The sequence below is a fragment of the Centruroides vittatus genome, unplaced genomic scaffold, assembly GCF_030686945.1.
Source record: "Centruroides vittatus isolate TY-2023 unplaced genomic scaffold, ASM3068694v2 contig_347, whole genome shotgun sequence".
Classification (NCBI taxonomy): domain Eukaryota; kingdom Metazoa; phylum Arthropoda; class Arachnida; order Scorpiones; family Buthidae; genus Centruroides; species Centruroides vittatus.
The window spans coordinates 33,804-56,680 of NW_027122171.1; the positions used below are offsets into that span (position 1 = coordinate 33,804).

The following is a 22,877-nucleotide window of genomic DNA, read 5'->3' on the forward strand; positions in this document are numbered from 1 at the left end:
ATAATGAAAATGAATAAAAGGCATGCGGAAGATTTAACCGAAATTATTGAAGAACTTCATTGGAAAATTAAAACGGTAAATCGATTTTAATAATAAGTACTTTGAGGTTTGTACTGAATGACAAACCCCTGAAAAGTTAAGTAAAATACGTTAAGCTGATAATGATTGTTATTATAAAGCACTGAGCATTGTATTTCAGATGCACAAAGTATATTTTGCTATTATTTTATTGTGGTACCGGCAGAGACGACGTTACTAACATCGCAAATAATACAACAAAACTGTAAAATGTTTGGGAAACATCATTTAGTTTGTGATTAAAAGTGAATTCTAAATCTATACAAAATTGAATTTATGTTTTGAAATAGCACACGAAATTGCATATGCTGATTACCCGACACTGTTAAGGCTTGAAAGGTTGTATTATTACCCAGAGATTAAAAAGAGTCAAGAAGGTATATAAATGTTTTATATTTCTGAATAAATGTCTGTCTCCTGTATAAATTAAAGAGTGGTAAAAGGCCCTTTTACCACTTCTTCGGAGTGGTAAAAGGGTCGAACAGGCATCTTTTCACCAGGAATCTGGCGGTGTGATTTGAAATTACTAAAATGGCACTTATGATTAGATATTAATTAAAAATCACCGATATACAATCGCTGAAACAACCCGATTTTTTCTCTAACCCAGGTGCAGTTTGTTCTTCGTAATCTTAGTAAATTCGAACATCGAGATTCTGGTAATTTCCTGTATAAGATAGAAATCGAAACTGTGTTTCCGTGTGTTCATGGTTTACTACGCAATGCCCAAAAAAGGTTAAAGTAACTTATTTCACAAAAGTATTAATGAATTGATTCAATTCAAACCCTGTTATATCCTTCACACATCTCGTTATTATTATCCCGAATGTTATGTATAAAACACGGGAAAATATTGTACTCGTGTCAAATTTGACAATTCGAGGTTGTTGCAGATCCTGACACTACTACTACTACTACGAGTAAAGATTAAGAGGGCTGTCTATCTTGTTGACTGACTTAGCCCTGAAAGAAATGAAAGGAAAGAAGAAGTAATAGTGATAGATTAGATGGAAGATTAGGATATGAAGGGAAAGGGGTCTGCAGAGTCGTCTTGCTTCGGCATACATTAACAGAACAAACTTTAGGAAAAAAAATACAATTTAGGCTACTTTGCCTACATTGAGACTTACAATGTGAACAGTTGTAACATATATACAATTATATACAATATGTACAAGATGATCAGTTGTTTGTCGACAATTTAATCAATTTCTTCACTTGTAGAGTTCTTTCATTGTCTTCTGGTGGATATTCTGACTGTTTTCTTGCAGACAGTTTTTTCGTTGCTTTTATAAATTTACAGAGGTTATCGAATAACATTTTACTTTGCACAAGTGCTGTGCGCTTTGGTGGCCAATTTGAGCCGGCCAAAACACATTGTCTCATAAAGGTTTCACGAGGATGTTCGTATTTGCTGCACTGGAATAAGTAATGTGTCACGTTGTCAATGCTGTCACTGTCTATATCGCACTTATCAGTATTTCTCTTTCCAAATCGAAAGAGATATTCATTAAAGTTACCGTGTCCTAGTAAACATTGAGTAATTTCGTAGGTAGGTTTAAGATGTCTACATGCTCTTCTGACGGCGATCGTCGGTATGAAGCTATACAAAGTTCTACCTGTGTTCGAGTGTTCCCATTCTTCTTGCCATCTTTGATCTATTATTTCTTTAATTTTTTGCTTAACTACTTTGATTGGTATTCTACTATATGTTATTGGTAGGTTGCTTTTTGCTGCTTTCTTAGCCAGCATGTCGGCAGTCTCGTTTTCCTCGTACCCTTTATGGCCAGGAATCCAATGGAATTTGAGTATTTTGTTGCCGCCAATTCTATGAGCCAATTCAATTGTTTCGTGTGCAAGTAAAGTACTTCTAGTTTGGTTTTTAAGGGTGTGAATAACTACCCTGCTGTCGGTGTATATTATTGTAGGTCCCTTGTACCATTGGGATTTTTTGTCAATATGTTGTAAGGCTTTGAAAATACCCCAAAGCTCTGCTTGGGTGATTGTGCAATAATTCGCCATTTTAAGGCTAGCCTGATAAGTCTTAATGTTCTTTGGGTCAAAGATTACAATCCCACAACCAACTCCTTCTGCCCTCCTCGAACCGTCCGTAAATACTCTCCAGCAGTCTTCACTGTTGACATTCTTGTTATCCATGTTTGTTTCATAGTTGACATCTTGTGCTGGATGTTTATCCATGTCTCCGTTGTTCCTTACCCTCTCAATTTGATTATCTTTTATTTCTTGTATGAGGTTATTGCTATTCGGGGGTAGTAGCCCATTCTTAATTTTGTTTTCAATATCCTTAGCATTAAGGCTGCTGATGTCTTCTTTTATTAATGTCCATTCCCAGTTAAGTTGTTTTGCTTTAAGGTCAACCGGTAGGATGTTTGCCAGTACTAACAGACCATCAGTTGGTGCCGTTCTATACGCTTTACAGATATTTATCATAAATTTTCGTTAAATCGTTCGTAGTTTCCTCTTTATTTCTATTTTGTTAATGGCTTCTCCCCACACTTGTATCCCGTATAGAATTGTCGGCTCGATTGCCGCTTTATATATTAACTTTGTAGATTTGTAGTTGAGACCCCAAACATTACGAGATATTTGCAAATGTATATTTACTTTTTGGAGCATTTTTTGATGAATTTGGTTTACGTGACTTTTCCAGGTAAGGGCCCTGTCAAAGTAAATTCCTAGATATCGCATCTCATTGACATTTTTTATCTTATTCCCATTTATGTATATTCCGATTTGTCTCTTTAATTGTCCTTTCCCTATCTTTTTTGTACTAACTAGTATTTCACATTTCTTATAGTTAATCTGAAGATTATGTTTTTGGCTCCACTCAGCTATTTTCCCTGTTGCTTTATTGCCTTTTTCTGCTAGTTTGTCACAGTTTTTATCCGAAATCATCAATATAACATCATCGGCAAAAGCCTGTATTTTTGTATCTTCCCTTTCATTGAATTCTTCTAGCAGGCTGTCAAAGCCCAGATTCCAGAGGCCTGGCCCACTTCTCGAGCCTTGCGGGCAACCTCTGGTAACCTTTCTTTCAACTGTAATGTTGTTGGAGTAGTATCCTGCTGTCCTGTTGTGTAAATAGTTTCTTAGAATCATTTGAATATTGGCAGGGCATTCAGTCTCGTTCAAGCGTTTGAAGATGCTCGGCCACCATAGAAAATCAAAAGCTTTTTTAAAGTCTATTGAGATGAGCATGGAATGTTGACCCATTTCCCAAGCATTCTTGATGAAATTCTTGACTCTGAGGGCTGCTTGGATTGTAGAACGCCCTTTTCTGAATCCAAATTGAAGGTCACTTAGTTTGTTATTCTTTTGTAGATGATGATAGACTCTGTTGATTATTAAGCCATCTAAGATTTTCCCTAATACCGGGAGTAGGCTTATTGGCCTAAACTCCTCTGGGTCACGTGCGTTTTTGGTTTTTGGAATGAATTTCACATTTGCTTTTTTCCAACTGTCTGGAAAGTATCCCTTTCTCAGACATTCATTATATAGATAGACAAAGGCTATTGATATCTTGTTAAATGCGGCTTTTACCATTTCCGCCGTAATGCTGTCTAGTCCCGGTGATTTCCCATTTTTAAGAGTATGAATAGCCTTTTGGACCTCCTTAAAGGAGAATGGGGTATCATTGCTGTGACACTGAAGAACTTCGGAATTAAAAAAAAAAATAATAATAATAATAAACTGATAAGAAAGTTTCTGGATTTGTATTTATGTAGGGGAGAGCGGGGCTAAAAGTTCCCGGGGTAAGTTGTTTCAATTGAAATAGCTCCACAAGGAAAAAATATATATATAATTAGTAAATATGTCACGAATTCGAACGTTTCTGCGCACCGACGGCAGCTATCTTAATCAGGCCAGTGACGTCCGGTACATTGGAAAGAGAGCCTGTACGTCGCTGATCCACATAAGTAAATATTTTCGTGTTTGATATTTTTGGTGTATCTGGCGAATTTAAATAATTAGCGATTAGTTGTTTGGTATTTTTATTCAAAAATATATGGAGTATCTTGATATACTACGCTAAAACTGTATATGTCTCGTAACCTAATCTAGTAGTTGCTGTTTTGAACCCATGTGTTATGGGGGCTAGATGTTCCCTTCTTTGGGGGCATGTTGTGACCTTGGAACAACTTGCCCCAGTTCATCTGTACCGGTAATGCAGTAAAAATAATGTTTTTTTTCCTTTTGCAGTATGCGGACTTATATTCGAAAAACAACACGGGGTTCTGTATCTCAGGAGTTGATGCAAAGAGCTGCAGATGCAGTTATTAAAGATGGTTAAAAAATAAAAACTGTTGCCAGAGAATTAGATATTTGTCATATGACGTTATATAGATTTGTAAAGAAGTTGAAATCTGGAGTAGAAAACGCTGCGATTGGCTACAAAAAAGTAAGATTGGTCTTTATTGAAGAACAGGAAAACAAGTTAGCAGAGTATTTGTTAAATGTAAGCTTTACTGACGAAAGACAAACCTTGGATCAGCCAGGGTCATCGGGAGTTGTAAATTTGCCTGCAACTTCTGGTGTTATTCAAGAACTTGGAAAGGATGTTCCTTTCTCCCCTTTTCTTTAAGTAAAAGTTATAAATGTTGAAACGTAAAAATGTTTTCTTTTTAATAAATTTAAGAAAAACAACTAATTATTGATAAGATATTATTGATTAGTTTTTAAATACATACTTAGTTAAATAAATTATTGTTTTTTTTTTACATATTACACTTTCCATAGATCTCGTAACAACTTGCCCCACCCTGTTAACAACTAGCCCCGAACCGGGGTAAGTTGTTACTTTCCGACTTTAGGTATTGTATTATTAATTATAAAAACTTACAAAAAATCAACCCCAAAAACTGTATTTATAGCAAAGTTAGAGATATTACTAAATTTTAATCTCTTAATACTTATTATATTCTATATAATTATGTTTCCTTAACAAAATATAAGGTTGATTAAAAAACGGAACTTGTAGCCCCGCTCTCCCGTATCCGTGGATGAACGTATGCGTGTGTTTCGGCCTCTGTGATATTTATTATCTCACAATGGCGATTCAGAAAGAAAGTTTGGCATGATAACTTGTATTTAAAGTGCATTGATGCTGTTATATTTTGATTATGAGAGGTAGAAAGAATAAGATATAATAATTCATAATAAAAATTATTTCTTAATAAAATCTCGTAATGAATGGCTCACACACAATTTTAAGTTTGTGCTAATATGTCTTAGTATTTCTGTTAGACAAATATTTTCCGCTGAAAACTTTTTGCTAAATTTTTAAAGCTATTTTCGTCAAATTAGTCGTTATAAACATCTGTTTTATTACATGAAAATTTTGGTCTCGATTCACATTTTATGTTGATGTTATTCATATTGAATTTGAATTGATTTATTAAGTAATTGATTTTGATTGTTTTTATATTTAGACAATTGTTAGAAATATATTAATCTGTTATATTTATTAGAATTAAGGAATGCGATAGACTTGTTCTAATCTAATTCTACACGGACAACGTGGAACTCAAAGTCGAATTCATGAGAGCTGAAGAGGATTAAGTCCTCTCCATTGGCACAAACAAGACAATTAGAATAAACATTTCGAACTTCAAAATATTGTTCTTAAAAATTTTAGAAATATTGATTTTTACATTATTCTTAATAAAGTCGTCTTTCACATATTGATAAAAGGCTCCTATACGTTTTCGAACATACTCGACTTAACTTGTTATCACTGTGTGACAGTTTGCCTTTCCATTGTTTTTTGTGTGATGTTATCAAACTGTATTGATATAAGTACGTATTTTATGCAATAAATTGTGAGTATTTCTTCATACCTATGGCTATTTCTTTCAAACGTCACATAAAATTACGTGCATCGCTTTCGGACACTTTTGGATATACAGGCGACAATTTATCTTATCCGTGTGAACCAATGCCGTTTCGTACTAATTAATTGATGCTCTAAAACTTTCTAATTGGGAAGTTTGTTCTATCTGTTTTCATTTTCGATTTGCACTGCCCATCTTCCAAATTTCGTCACTAGGGGCGCTGCTGTCGTTTGCATTAAGTTGGGCATAGTCACTTTACTATACCGTTACCTCACTTGCATAGCTGTAGCTCTCTCCGTTCGCAAGAATTTTCTGGTTAAAGGAACTTTCCTATGCACCCTGTATACTTCATCAGTAATACAGGTATACCTCGAGTTACGTCGTTTCGAGTTACGTCGTTCTCGATTATACGTCATTTGTCAAAAAAGTGTATGGAAAAATAAAAATCAAGTTTAAGTCATTTTATTCGACTTTACATCTGTCTGCCACAAATATTGAAGTCGTAATATCACCAGAAAAGCGTTAAAAGCACATAAAATCATATTAAAATATGTACATTTACAGTAAATGTTAATAAAATCATCATAAATCCTGGGGAACGAAACATGAAAACATCTGTGTTTCTGTGTTGTCGTCTTATTTAGCGGTCTTTAAGTGCTCATTATTGGCGTTTTCTACGGTAGTTCCAATGTCTACCATTTGGCGTCGTTGTCAGCGCCACTCGATATTGGTAAATTTAACATAAATTAGTTTATTTTCTACTATCGCAAAATAATTTTCAAAACTGTATTTGTTATTTAACCTTAAAAAATCATCTTATTTTATGTCTTAGAGAAACCACATTCACAAATAAAGAGTCCGCGATGTACTGTAAACATCACCAAATTGTAAACATGTACACATTTACAAGTATGTACTGTACATGTATTCGTAAATTTAGATTACTTTTTCTGTACTATATTAAAAACTAAAATTTATTTGTTTGTAAGCTTAAAATAGATTCTTATTAACCATATATTATTAAAAATGCATTTATAAATAAAATACAGAGCTGCGAATGGTAATTTGTACTTTAGCCTAGTGACAAGTAAGTTCGACTTACATCGTTTTTCGTCTTACGTCGCCTCTCCTGGAACCAATTACCGACGTAAGGCGAGGTATCCTTATCCTAGAGGCGTTTGCGGCCACTCTGGCCTTTACGCCGGAAGAGAACAGAGTGAGAAGAGTCGGCCTTATAGAAGACAGCCAATCCGAGAAGACAGTTGAGAGGTCACGAGCGCGACCAAAGTCGGCCTTATAGGAGGCGGCCCCCGCGAGAAAGGGAGATAGAAGTGCCTTCCGGGAGGACTTGGGGGAAAGCTGGCCCCTATTCAGGCGTCATATGCAAGGAGGAAAACCCGGAAAAAACTCCCGCTGCCAACTCGTCCGAGTGAGGTTTGAACCTCCGATCGAACTCCGGTGTTTAGAAGGCGAGGTATACCTGTATGTTAATAATAAAAAGTCACAGAATGTTTTATTCATGAACTAGGAGCCCGGGACGCCCCCTAGTGGGCGTTCATTACAAATTTTATGATAATTAAAAATCATTATTTAGTGTTATTAAACATTCTATAAATACTTTAAAATAGTTTAATTTGTTTATTTACCTTCGCTGGTAACATTCGCTAGGGCGCCCCTAGTGGGTGTTAATTTAAATAATAATTTATATTGTTAATTTAAATGTTTGAAATATAATACACGATAGGGGCGCCTCTAGTGCCCGTTTTTGGCATACCGTTACGCGGACGGACGGTCGGACAGGCACGCGTTCAATGGGTTATATATATAGATATTAGCTTAACTATTTCACTTATCGTTTTATCGTAGCGGTTCAAATCTATCCGGTTTTTCGTTATTCGCCCCTAGTGAACATTACAGGCATTCCGTGACAGTAATAAATTCCTATTACAAATATACTGAATTATTTATATTGTTATATTGACCAAATAATAATGTATTGGCCAAATTAATAATAATAATTTATATTGTTAATTTAAATAATAATTAAAATTGTTAATCTAATTTGAATGTTTGAAATATGACACACGATAGGGGCGCCTCTAGTGTCGGTTATCAAACGATTACGGGACGGACGGACGGACACCTGTTGAATGGGTTATATATATAGATAATAATTATTATTAAAACAATTATATTTTGTTGAAAAAATGACACGTCATAGATAGATTTCTAGTCGACAGATGTATAAGAGGCAAGCTACGAATAGGAAGTATGATATTAGCATGTTAATATATTATAAGTAGTTATATTAATAGTTAATTTATATATTTATAATATCAAAAGAAGAATTTTATCAATTCCAATCATAACAAGGTCAGTTTAATTCTAATAATGGTGATATTTGTTTCTCTGCTAAGTTAAGAAGAAATTCTTCCCAAATGTTAAAATGTTAAGAGAATTTTTTCCAAGCTATTTTAATGTATAAATAAATTTCTCTGTACAATTTTTCTATTTAAAAATTATATAATATAGTAATTTTCTTATTACTGAGAATGTGTTTAAATATTCAATAATTTTAGATATAAAGTTTATAAAAATAAAGAATAATGAATTAACGTTGATTTAATTTCCTTAATTTAAATAAATTTCTTTTAAAGATTGTAAGAATTGTTTTGTAAATTTTGTAAAAGTAGAAATTTTAAAGAAATCAAGTAAGCAGGGACATAACATCAAACACATTCAAACTTTTTATGATAGGAAATGTAAACTGAGTAGTGCAGTAAATTCTTTTAAACATATAGAAAAATTATTAGAATTGCTTGATTTAGTTGGTAACGACAACGCGACACGTAAGCAACCTGCCCAGAAGGATGCTTCCCGAAAAGACTTATGTAAATCTGTCCTTAATTGTTACTAACGCGAAAAAACCCAGTTAACTTAACGTGTTAGCTATAACCCCGTAACTTAACGTCCATTAGCTATACGCGAACCCACGACTGACTATTGGTGTTCGGTGGTTTTATCCACTTGGTTTTTGGAGGGTACTTATTGGGCTGCAATTTGAAAAGATTGTAGGCCTATAAATTCACATTGTCACAGCGGCGTAGCGTGGGTGTCAGCCGCCGGGGGCGGAGGAAAATTTCGCCGCCCCCTATAAGTGACGCCCGGGGCGGGCCGCCCCTGCCGCCCCCACTACGCTACGCCACTGCATTGTCATCACCTATCTATCTGTCCTTCCTTAATCTCGAGAACGAAGTTATATTGATAAAAGTTGAGACAAGACATGGAAATCGTAAGAGAAGGAGGAGCAGATTAACTTTATAAAAACTTCCGATTTGTACCGCAAGTTACTTTTTTGACGCAGTAGTTCAGTGAATATAATATATACTTTTTAAAATTATATCCTTGTTTGTAAGAATTATATTTAGTTAAATATTTTGTTAAATTTTTTGCAATAGATGGTGCTATATGTAAAGCTGGTAATCAGAGATATACAGAAATTAATCGATATATAGAAATCCAATCGATAATGAACGACATAATCGAAGATGAAAAAGTCGGAACGTAACTGCCGAGTTTCGTAACAATTGAGCGAACGGTCTAGGAGCGAACAAACAAACGAACGTCCTCAGTCATATATATATATATATATATAGATTTATTTTTTATTATTATCTTAATATTACGTATGTTAATTATGTTGCAAATCTAAATTTATTATTCGTCAGAAAGCGAGTTGATGGGTGAAAACGGTAGACTTTGAAATTTCATGTATATAAAACGCGTTATATAAAGTATACGATGTCAATACCGCGATAAAAGGAACTTAATTTGCATTAACGCTAAATATTCCTAAAAATTCAAATTTTTCTACGTAGTAACATCTTCGACATTACTATAAAATATGTTTTAAACACACGTTTAGATAGACGCAAATGATATATGTTGAATAACAAGGCAACTTACATTATTCAATATGACAGAGCACTTATATAATATATAAATTATTATATAAAATTAGTAAAAAAATTGAGAAGATAAATACTTGTACAGTACATAGAAATGGATGTAATAAATACAATCCGTATGCATTCTTTTTATTTATTATAATAAAGAATTGAGGAAAAAGAAACATAAATTTGTAGAGTAATTTGTAAGGTATTTCCTTTCTGAATTTCTAAATTCAGCAGTTTTTTTAATTAAAACACTAAATTTAATCTTTCAGGTGTAAAATATTAATAGCGGTGTAATTTTAGTGTGTGAAACAGTAAAATATTTCGTATTTTAGATCTATTTACTATAAATTATGGATAAATTATTACATCATTAGACAAGTTTCAAAAATTCTCGGAAGTCTTTTGAGAAAAAAAGCAAACTTAGTGAGAATAGGGTTCAGATTTTGTTATCAGAAGAAATATTTTGTCAATTGTCACACGTATTCAAGATTAGCGAGTTTCAAAGATTCAAGATTAAAAGCGCAGAATTCAAAATACAGGTTGAGTTTGACCACGTTTCGTATACTTTATCTTCTAATGTCGATAAAACATTAGAAGGTAAAGTATACGAAACGAATATGTTTTAGTTAATACAATTCGGTATTAAGTGAAATATATTTTAATTAACTCGGAAAGTGTATAATGAAGCAATTAGTTCAACGAGTGTTTTTTTTTTTTATTAAGTTTGTGCGATTCGAAAAAAAAATTGTTATTGTTTATAAAAATATAGTTGCAGAAATAATGAATTTGCGCAATAAGAAATTGTAATTAATTTTATAAATTGTTGAAATATTCATTAATATTTACAATCTTTTACTTATTTAAAAACACACTTCATTAAATATCAAGTAACGTGTTTGCTGAAAAATTTCCACTCATTAACGTCAATTCCTATATTTCTTGACATAATAGATTGCTGTTTCGCAATTCTTTCCGAACACACGATGTACTGTACCCTTGCTTCAGTTTCATATCGAAAGGTTCGTTTTTAAAATCATTCCGTCATTTTCATTTTATATTTTTATCAGTTTTTATTCAGTAATAAATTTCAATTCTATGCATTCTTGTATTTCGCCATATTTGTAAGTAAAAACAGTTCTATGTATTTTATTAATTATCATTATATCAATGCTCTGTTTACAGTGTACGTTTTATATCTTGCGGCATTTTCCATGTTTTTCGTGATCTCCAGGAAGATGGAACTTAATGACGATATTACTCGTTATAATAGTAATCGTTATAATAGACGATATTACTCGTTAGCATTTACAATTTTTTTTAATAAAATATATCAAAATCAAACTTTTTGTTATTTTATAATATTTAAAAATATAATAATTTGTTAAAATAAAATATCGTAACAGATGGCGTCACCAAATGTTGCCAGGAAACTTACGCAACTCGTTGCTAATGTTAAGTTTATTTTGGACCGTATTTTACAAAGTATAAGATGCAACTTTTTATCAAAAATGGCTCAAAAATTGGCCCGAAACATATGTTATTAGCGATCTCCCATATCAAAACGAATGCCCAAACGTTCTTCATTAGGCTACTGGTATCTTCTGCTTTAGATTTACTCTTCGATAAAATTACCATCGTTTAATTAAAAATGTTATTACTTTTTTTAATATTACATTCTGAAATGATGTAGATTTGATATGTTATAAAATAGGGTAAAGTCGTTTCGAAAAGCTTCATTTTAATTGAAAATCAACTGTTCTATACATCTTTAAAAATTAGGAAAGATTATAATAACAACACGAAATTTTACTTTTAATTACTCATTCATACACTTCTTTTCTTTGTTTTTGTAAACTGCTTTATATTATAGACAATGAAAAATCATTTCGTTTCCTCAGTGATTTCGACAAAAAAGGCTTATGCTATTGTTTTTTATGCAGGATTCTATTTTATATTTATTTCATTCAACTTTAACGAGGAACATCATGGAAACAACGACAGAAGACAGAAAAGAATCGCGTGAAGGTGAGGTAAGAATTCTAATTAATAATATTGTGACGATTTCTCCTTTTGTTATTATTGTAAATAACTAATATAAATTATATTAGTTGTTAGTATATTGTTATATTATATCCGTATAATATTGCCTACCATTTGGTTATTGGAACATGGGCCTCAAGTGTAAGCCACCGAATAAGTTCCTGTTCCTTCCAATTGAAGATTTTGATAACATAAGAAAAATATGAATATATTTTTTTAAATTTAAAAATATAAATTTAAATATATATACAAACTAATAATCATGTCTCATATTTAAAATGTAGCCAACACAGTCAGCGTTTCATCTGACTCTGTTGGCTACAACACGTGACCCATATATGATATATAACTATAAAGTGACGTGTGGATGTATAAACAATAATTGAAACTGATAAAAATAATAAATAAAACAATACTAATTAATTAACACTAACAAAGAAATGTATCACTTCATTGAGAACATTACAGTAACTGGATTATCGCTCTACACTCTACATATACGAACATACAGAATACGTGGCTACTCCCAAATAATGTTCACTGTGCCTTGCCATGTGGGTAAAATTTACTTTCGAGGTTATCGAAAATTAGCCTGGCGTTTTACACGACGCCATCTGTCAGTTGAAAAAAAAATTAAAACCGAGATTTGCGAGTTTTCTCGGTTTATACCTTAGACTTGATTAAAATTTTCAATTTTATGATGAAGTTCAGCATTCAGAAGGTGTAATCAGGGCTTAAAAGCCTCTTTGGCATTTTGCTACTAATGAAAGTATGAGGGTGATTTGACTAACAATGTAATGTAGTCGTGTAACCTTTATGAAAATTGCAATATTCCACACCTAAACTGTTACTTTTTAAAATATAGATACCAATTGTTATAAAGGTTAATCAATCGAAATAAGTGAAGAATATATTTGTACATATCTTCTATTTTCTCTATTACGATTTTCGATTATTGTTAACAATTATAAAAATCATTCACACCCAAGACAATAAGTAATACATGAATCATTGCGTTTATCATTCGTAAATACGACACAAATACATTCATTGTTTTTAACACCATTACTTCTCTTGTCATAACGTAGCACAACTGCAAAGATTTTTTTTCGATTACTAGTAATTCTGCAGAAAACACATTTATGTATTTATGTAACTGTTTTCATTACTGTTTATTTCTCCAGATTAAATATTTTTATCCTAACGACCTAATGTAAGTCGTTAGGACAAAATATATAAAATGTGGTAAACACTAAAACTGTAAGTTTTGATAGGAAATGGCGAAAGAATTTCAAGACTTTACAGATCTTATCGGTGCATTTGGAAAATGGCAAAAAATTTTATTCGGGATGTTGGCATGGTCTGTCATTGTTTCGGCATTAAACAATTTAAATTGGCCTTTCTTGGCATACAAGGTGGATTATTGGTGCGCCAGAACACCAAAATACATGAACTTGTCCGTGGAAGAGTGGAAAAATATCAGCGCACCCCTGGAGAGCAGAAACGGGAGAACAACACATAGTCGATGTGAAGTATACGATATTGACGATGCAGAATATGGAAAAAACTTTTCAAAGATTCCTTGTCGCTCGTGGGAATACGATCGTTCACAATATAAAAACAGTGTCATTGAAAAGGTAACAATAAAAACTTTATAATTAAATACATATTCGAAGATTGATTTTATTTGATATTTTCAGTGGAATTTAGTTTGTGAAAGTTCTTGGTTAAGTTCTCTCGCTGGATCTTCTTACTTCGTGGGATTCTTCGTATCCGGTATTCTATCCGGTCAGATATCCGATAGGTATAAAAACCTGTCTTTTTTATTCCATTGAAATGTTATAATTTTATAACAGCATATTAATTTTATCAATATTTACGTAGATATGGCAGAAGACCAGTGATAATATCGGGTCTCGTGCTTCATACAACCTTTGGAATTCTTTGTTCATTCTCTCCATATTACTGGATGTTTACTATATCTCGTTTCTTCTTGTCTGCTGGAATCACTTGCTTTCATCTGACGTTCTACGTATATGGTAAGCCATAAATTGAATTCTTATACTTAATAGAAAGATAATGTTTTTTGTCGTATTCCTATTCGTATAATGTTAATTGTAAAATTAATTTTTTAACTGCCGTATTCATGAACGAGGATTAAGAATTAGAGTTAGAAGTTAACCAAACACCGTTTGCGTTACTTTTAGTAGGTGAACGCTCATTGATTAACTTTTAACCCTAACTCTTAATTTTCATTCATGAATACAGCAGTAAATGTTTGTACCTTAAACAAAGAAATAACTATTATATATTATACTGACAATCTAAATTTATTTTCATTTGTTATAATTACGAATATCTTAAAACTTTACTTTTGTATCATTGTGCTTTTTGTATGCACGAATTTAACTTCAAAAATTTTAAGTTGTACCAATTGCGAAAAATTAGAACGCGGTAATTAAAAGACTTTTTGAAATACAGAAACATGTATTAAGAATCAGTTGAACTGTTTGAATCAAATAAATAATATAAAAATTTTGTAGTTGCAACTAACGAAGTATTCCCGTTGTTTGTATGTACTGTAAATATAATTTTATGCTTAATATACTGTATTAATTTCCCGTCATTCAACTGAATTACGTGTATTTGATACAGATTTCAATGAACTATATAAGTAATTAATACGAAGAAAACATATATAATTTCTATGTCAATGTTTTATAATTAAGTTGATATTTTACATACGTTTTTATAAATTTAACGGGGTTTTCGTTTTTTTTTCAATAATACTAAATGATCTTTGTATGCAGTTATGGAAGTGGTCGGACCAACACACAGAGAAAAGGGCATGGTAACTCTTTGTTTCTGTTTTGGTATTGGATTGCTTATACTTCCCGGACTATCTTGGTTTCTCGACGATTGGACTTATATTCAGTTATGCTGCACTTTGCCGTCCATTGTATTACTCACATTCATCAGGTAACGTTTATTTCCCCTTAATGTGATAAACTAATCGAAAACATATTTTTATAACATATAAAATGTTTTTGATTAGTTTTATACCTCAGTCTCCAAGATGGCTACTAACTCACGGTAGACTACGTACAGCCGAAGAAGTTATACGTAACATAATGAAAATGAATAAAAGGCATGCAGAAGACTTAACCGAAATTATTGAAGAACTTTATTGGAAAATTAAAACGGTAAATCGATTTTAATAATAAGTACTTTGAGGTTTGTACTGAATGACAAACCCCTGAAAAGTTAAGTAAAATACGTTAAGCTGATAATGATTGTTATTATAAAGCACTGAGCATTGTATTTCAGATGCACAAAGTATATTTTGCTATTATTTTATTGTGGTACCGGCAGAGACGACGTTACTAACATCGCAAATAATACAACAAAACTGTAAAATGTTTGGGAAACATCATTTAGTTTGTGATTAAAAGTGAATTCTAAATCTATACAAAATTGAATTTATGTTTTGAAATAGCACACGAAATTGCATATGCTGATTACCCGACACTGTTAAGGCTTGAAAGGTTGTATTATTACCCAGAGATTAAAAAGAGTCAAGAAGGTATATAAATGTTTTATATTTCTGAATAAATGTCTGTCTCCTGTATAAATTAAAGAGAAACCTTCTTCGGAGAGCTAAAAGGGTCGAACAGGCATCTTTTCACGAGGAATCTGGCGGTGTGATTTGAAATTACTAAAATGGCACTTATGATTGGATATTAATTAAAAATCACCCATATGCAATCGCTTAGACACCCCGATTTTTTCTCTAACCTCGGTGCAGTTTGTTCTTCGTAATCTTAGTAAATTCGAACATCGAGATTCTGGTAATTTCCTGTATAAAATAGAAATCGAAACTGTGTTTCCGTGTGTTCATGGTTTACTACGCAATGCCCAAAAAAGGTTAAAGTAACTTATTTCACAAAAGTATTAATGAATTGATTCAATTCAAATCGTTATATCCTTCACACATCTCGTTATTATTATCCCGGATGCTATGTATAAAACACGGGAAAATATTGTACTCGTGACAAATTTGACTCTTTGAGGTCGTTGCGAATTCTGACACTCTGAGACCCTTAAACCAAAAAATCAAAAAACTGGTAAGAAAATCTGTGTATTCGTATTTATGTATGCGTGGGTGAATGTGTGCGTGTGTTTCGTCCTCTACTACGTTTATTATTTCAGAATGAAGATTAAATAAAAAAAATTTGGTATGGTAACTTTTATTTAAAGTGCATTGATGTTATTAAATTTTAATAGTAGAAGGTAGAGAGGTTGATTTATAACAATTCATAATAAAAATTATTTTTTTTAAATATAATCTCGTAACATATGGCTCACACACAATTTTAACTTTTTACTATTATGTCATAGTATTTCTGATACATAAATATTTTTCGCCTGGAAATTTATGCAACTCATTGCTGGATTTTCAAAGCTGTTTTCATCTTATAAACTTCCGTATCATTGCAATTTTGGTCTTGATTCACATTTTATGTTGATGATTCAATTAGAATTTGTTTATTGAGTAATTGATTTTGATTTTTTTTTTAAAGTTAAACAATTATTTTAATCTGTTACTTTTATCAGAATTATGGGATGCCATAGTTTTGTTCTAATCTTATTTGACAGAGACAACGCTGAACTCAAGGTCGAATCCATGGGAGCTAAAGAGGCTTAAGCCATTCCCATTGACACAAACAAGACAATTAAAAAAAAAAAAAAAAAAAACATTTCAAACTTCAAAATTAAAAGGCTCCTATAATTATTCATATGTTTTAAATTTTTGCGTTAGCCTGCTTGTATTTGGATTTTTCTGGATCCGCTACTTGCCAAACTGTTTGCTTCTTTGCAATAAATACAGTGGTACCTCCTATAACGTACTTAATCCGTTCCAGGTGCACGTCCGTTAAGTGAAACGTCCGATATACGAAACGCATTTTCCCATAGAAATACATGTTAAAACATCTAATTCGTTCTGCAGCATAAAATAACCGTACTGTATCATAAAAAAATGAACATGGGGTGCGTTCTTTTATTCCTCCGCGTAACTCTGCGCGAGCGACATCGGTTTAAAAATTCCTGCGGACGCGTTCCTAAATTACGGTCGGAGTACACGCCGTAGAACGGCAAAAACGGCCGCTTGTAGCAGTAGTTTACGGTGGAAAGCAATATGGCGAACTCCATGGCTAAGATAGTTTCGTTTCCGGGTCCATTATATGGTTTTATGAATAAGAATTTAGAAATTGTGAAAGCGCGAGTTAGCGCACGCGGTGATGTAAGTGTCTTTACGAATTTTTTTCCGAGGCTATTTTGAATGCTCTTTCAACATATAATCCATTTTATGGTTAAATTGGGACCCTTCTTTTGCCTTTATAATTCTAAAATATGAGCTTTAAGATTCCTCCATCACCATACCATCGATAGTGCGAGCGCTGCCATCTTTCTTTCTTTCACCGTCGTTCCTAAATGCCTACAAACAGCAGCGCACTCCCGTAGTAGCGGAGACGCAGAGCGACCGCTATTAAAGAACGCACCCATGGAGCAGTCACCAATTATGCCGGAAAGTCCGTTGTTCGCAGCCAGTCCTATGCTCGAGTCACGTAACAGCCAAACAGAAAGTCCGTTGTTCGCAGCGTCCGTTATTCGAGGCGCACGTTATACGAGGCACCACTGTATACAGTATAATTAATATATTCGGAATTTACACTAGATACGAATTTAGCTTTATATGTGATTTCATTGTTCAGAACGAGAAGAAGAGGAAAATGGACTTTTTGCATTTGTTCAGAAATAAAGAGTTACGCAAGATTACTTTCATCCTGTACATCTTATGGTAAGCATTTTTTTACGGGCTTTTCATTCATAAGAAATAATTTTGTCTATTTTTTAGATTTATCAAAGTAATAAATTGTAATGCATCTGTTAATAATATAACTGTCAAAATTGAATTTAACAAAATTACATTGTAGTAGTATAATATTAAATCATTCATTGCGTTAATAGAAGGTTTCACTTTTCAAAAATGGAGTGATACACACCCCAACCGACTACCTGCTTTTAATATTATACTTATCCTAATTATTGAAACACCTTACTGAATCTCTTTCTCTACTTCTAGGTTAGTAATAATGTTTGACATCTACGTATTATCATTGAATGCAGACATCACAGGAGGAAACATCTTTCTCTTGTTTGTTTTATTTTCTTTGTTACAATTTTGCATTTCTGGGGTGATGAACATTATTTTACCTCGCTTTGGAAGAAGACGCATTCTGATGTTTGGATACCTTTCAGTGGGCATCACTTCATTACTCGTTACTGCTGTTCCAAACGGTAAAACTGAAATCAATAACACTAGTCGTTAAAATTACTTTTAGCATCAACAATATCAAATAATGTTTTAATTAAAAAAGTATGTAATTTTGTTTTGAAACGGCCTGCTTTTTTAATATTATCACGATTCTGAATATTACGGTTTTTTGTAAACAGATCTTATATGGCTGAGGATTGTCTTCGTAGTGTTAAGCAGATGCTGCATGTCTCTGGTAATAAACACAGTATATGGATTTACTTCAGAATTGTATCCGACTGTAGTTCGTAACGTGGGTATCGGATCGTGTTCTACAGTTGCCAGAATTGGAGCGATCGCTGCACCTTTTATGAAGGATCTTGTAAGACCTCACTTTTCTTTCTTAAAATTGATTAACTTATTTATACTACTTTACAATATAATTTTATTTATTCTATTTGTCACAGAGTGAAAAAATGAACTGGAGCATTCCCTTTATTTTAGTAGGTATATTGACTCTTTCGTCTGGTTTGTTAATTTTGCCTTTAGCCGAGACCAAAAGTATTTGTTTGAACGATACGATTGTCAAGTAAGAAATTATTAAGGAACTTTTTAGAAAATAATTACAGTTTATCAGAAAAACCAAACACCTTATGATGCTGAGAAAAAATTTAATAAATAACGTAGCAAACGTTTTTAGCCAAACCTGTTGGCCATCATCAGGCTAAACATATTCGAATGCAAACAAAATGGAACAAAAATTTAAATACAAATAAAATAACGGATGAAATATACATATAATAAAAAAATCATAATAAATAACAAAGAAATATAAAAATATGTATAGGTTAAATAAATAAATATTAAGCCATTAATAATAAATATTAATTAATAAATTGTATGAAATTTTAATAAATGCAAGATATGCAATGATAACAAAATCAAGGCATTAAATTAAGAGCTCTCAAATCTTTTAATTAAATACTTCCAGGCTGAAGGTAACCCTTCAGCATCCTCATTTCTAAAATGGGGACCGAACTTTGTCCCTGAAAATTCAAAATCATGGGAAACGTCAATTCAAGAAATAGAAAGAGGAATATCTGGGCTAGATTCTTTAGAAAAAGAATATCTCCGATGGAAAACTGTCATTAAAGACCAGACGGCTTGGAAAAAAGGATGTGATGCCAGTAAATACATCAAACTTACTAAATGTTGGCTTAGAAAAAACGATTTGGTCACTACTAGAGCAGACAAGAGCAAAGCATTAGTCATCATGAAAAGACAAACGTATAATAACGCTTTGGAGGAATATATTCAGAAAACCGAATGCGAGCGGGTTGACGAAAAGATTATCGATAGCGTCGACAGAAGAGTTAAGAAACTTGAAAAAACTAAACTCACTAATTTATTACCTTTCCTCAAAAATGGTCGGAATCCTAGGCCAGGTATGCCGAGATTATTTGCGTTTGCCAAAACCCATAAAGAGGGCAAGGAAGTAAGACCCATAGTTGAAAGATGCAGAGGACCAACCTTTTTTCTTGAAAAGAGATTACATAAGTTTCTCGCCTCTCAACTCGAAAATAACATATATGTGGCACAGGATCCCAGGGATGTGGTTAATGAGATACAGGATCTAATTTTAATGGAGGATGAGGTTGGAACTGTAATGGACTACGAGAGCTTATACCCCTCTATAAAAATTGAGTCATGCAAAGTAGCGCTTTTAGATTTCATGCATAGCAAGAGCCCAGATTTGGCAAATTACAGTAGTGATTTGATAGAGCTAGCTAACCTTGTCTGCTATGAATCTTTTTTCGCCTTTAATGATCGTCAATACAAACAAAAAAAAGGAGTCTCAATGGGAAGTCCTATGTCAGGATTGTCGTGTGAGCTTGTATTGAGAAGGTTGGAAAAAAGTGTTCTTTGTGGCTTCATGAATGACATTGTATATTTTAAAAGGTACGTGGACGATGTCCTGGTAATATGGAAGAATGACCAAAAAGTCGAGGAATTTATTAATAAGATCAACAACAACGATGACGGCCTCAAGCTAAAGATTGAACAGACGTGTTCCTCACGGATACATTTTTTAGACATTGACATTGAATTCAAAGAAGGACATTTCGTCACTAAAGTGTACGTAAAACCGACGCATAGCCCTCTGTACATTCCGTCGCGTTCTAATGATCCTTACCAATACAAAATGGCTGCTTTCCGTGCCCTCATTCACAGGGCTTTTCTCTATTGCAGTAGTGTGGTTGATAGACAAAAAGAAATCTACAGAATATCACGTATCGCTAGAACTCTAGGGTACAGGGCGGATATGATAACAGCACTAATCAAAAACTACAAAATTAACAAAACAAAAGCTCAGAGAGGGGATTTCGGCAAATTCACAAAGTTCACGTATGACAGAAAGAAAGAAGCTATCATGAAGGAAATCTCAGCCCGCAAAAATTCTAAATTAATTTTCAAGAGAGCTCCCAACCTGTACAAGTTATTAAGAAACGACAAAGACAACATTGATAAAGAAAGAATGGCTGGAGTGTACAAAATTCCTTATGAAAACCAAGAACTAGGCATTTATAAAAACTACATTGGGGTCACTAATAGAAACCTAGGGATTAGATTAAGGGAACACAGGTACAACATCAGCAAAAGATCTAACGCCACAGTTCTATCTCAGATGGCGCAGGTTGAAGGCTCGATAGTCAAATGGGGCGAAGCAGGCATTATTAAACCTGTACATTCACCGACTTTAGCGTTTAGCGCCGAGAAAATTGAAATATTTAAGAGCAGATTGCATAATACCTGCATTAATGCCAGGGATGCTGAAGGGTTGCCTTCAGCCTGGAAGTATTTAATTAAAAGATTTGAGAGCTCTTAATTTAATGCCTTGATTTTGTTATCATTGTATATCTTGCATTTATTAGAATTTCATGTAATTTATTATTATGTAATGGCTTAATATTTATTTATTTAACCTATACATATTTTTATATTTCTTTGTTATTTATTATGATTTTTTTATTATATGTATATTTCATCCGTTATTTTATTTGTATTTAAATTTTTGTTCCATTTTGTTTGCATTCGAATATGTTTAGCCTGATGATGGCCAACAGGTTTGGCTAAAAACGTTTGCTACGTTATTTATTAAATTTTTTCTCAGCATCATAAGGTGTTTGGTTTTTTCTGATTTACATATTGCTGAGTGAGTTCATTTCAATATTACAATTTATATTATCATTTATACTTAATTGCTTGACGTACGATTTACTGAAATATATTTGATATTATTTATGTAAATATATTGTTAAATTTGTTCAATAGCACTACAGAAGATGAAGAGGAATAAAAAATTAGACAAGAAAAATGAGAAAATTATGCGGTTTTAAACTGGATTAATTATAAAATATACATATTAATGGTTTGAAAATTTAACTAGATTTCACTGTAAAAATTTTAACGAAGTTTGCGATCATTTTAAGAAAGCTTTTAATAGCAATTATGCTCAAGAGAATATTACTTAATGTTAAAAATGCACAGTTAATATTGCACGAGGGAAAACTATATTTCACAGAGAAAATTTATTGATGTATGAAGACAAGAAATAAATTTTTTTTATATATTATAAAAAATGTGTATGTTTATCGTCATTAAGATTGTCAGAAAGGCTTTCATATGTAAATAAGAAAGAAATATATTTAACATAGCTTTATTTTAAAAAGATTTTGAAATGTGAAACGAATCGAATTATCTGGTATTTTATAGAGTAAATAGAAACTAAAAAAAGAAAATGTCCGCAAAGAATTTGTTTATTAAAAAAATAATATAAAGGAGAAAAAGTTTAAATTCAAAATTAAAATTTGTAGACAATTCAAAAATGGTTGGTCAATAAAAACATTAAAAACTAAAAAATCAACCGTTTTTTCCCATTTAAAAACTAGTAGGTATGCAGTTATGTCTGGGAAATATGTAAATTGTTAAAATTGTAGTTTGATTACAGGCAATGTGTTGCCATGAATCTGCTATAAAATTGCTACAAAAAGACTCGCAGGGTTTAGTAGTTTCAAAATTTTGTGTATGTCAGTATTCCGCAGTCCATGATATTACATACAGCTAACAGAGTTTGAGGACAGCCACATCATCGGACCAATGAAAGCGAAATGGCCATTTCTCTAAAATTCACCGTCATCTGCACCTTTTTGTGAGGAAATAGCGAGGTTGAGGCCGAAGTTTTCAACGCGAAAACGTGTACGTCGGACGTTCGGCGCCGCTTTCCTGTAAGGCTAGAAGTTTGACAATGGCGTTCGGAAAGTCAGTGGAATCATGCTCGACATTCCAAACGCCATTGTCAAACTTCTAGGCTTACAGGAAAGCGGCGCCGAACGTCCGACGTACACGTTTTCGCGTTGAAATCTTCGGCCTCAACCTCGCTAATGTTGAGGTAACACTTTGCCCTGACCACACTTGTTACGTGCAGATGCGTTTTTCACAGTCATTTGCAACAGCAAAAGTGTTGTAAGATGGATATCCGCATATACATAGTCTGTCCATTTAAATATATATCTATCGTCTCTGTCAAATGTCAATTTCTTGTTTTAGGAAAAGTTTTAAAACAATAGTTGCGAA

General features: G+C 32.7%; 2 protein-coding genes across 2 annotated transcripts; one reads left to right on the forward strand and one right to left on the reverse strand.

Annotated features, from left to right (window-relative positions):
- Positions 1–1,260: 1,260 nt before the first annotated feature.
- LOC136974332 (uncharacterized) lies at positions 1,261–2,277 on the reverse strand. The gene has a single exon (XM_067269186.1). The coding sequence runs from the start codon at positions 2,275–2,277 to the stop codon at positions 1,261–1,263; it is 1,017 nt and encodes a 338-aa protein (XP_067125287.1).
- Positions 2,278–11,810: 9,533 nt separating this feature from the next.
- On the forward strand, positions 11,811–21,805 carry LOC136974294 (organic cation transporter protein-like). The gene is made up of 11 exons (XM_067269131.1): positions 11,811–11,916; positions 13,201–13,563; positions 13,627–13,730; positions 13,811–13,965; positions 14,737–14,905; positions 14,982–15,129; positions 17,701–17,786; positions 18,072–18,286; positions 18,443–18,624; positions 18,710–18,831; positions 21,576–21,805. The coding sequence occupies exons 1-11, from the start codon at positions 11,821–11,823 to the stop codon at positions 21,598–21,600; spliced, it is 1,665 nt and encodes a 554-aa protein (XP_067125232.1). The 5' UTR covers positions 11,811–11,820; the 3' UTR covers positions 21,601–21,805.
- Positions 21,806–22,877: the final 1,072 nt, after the last annotated feature.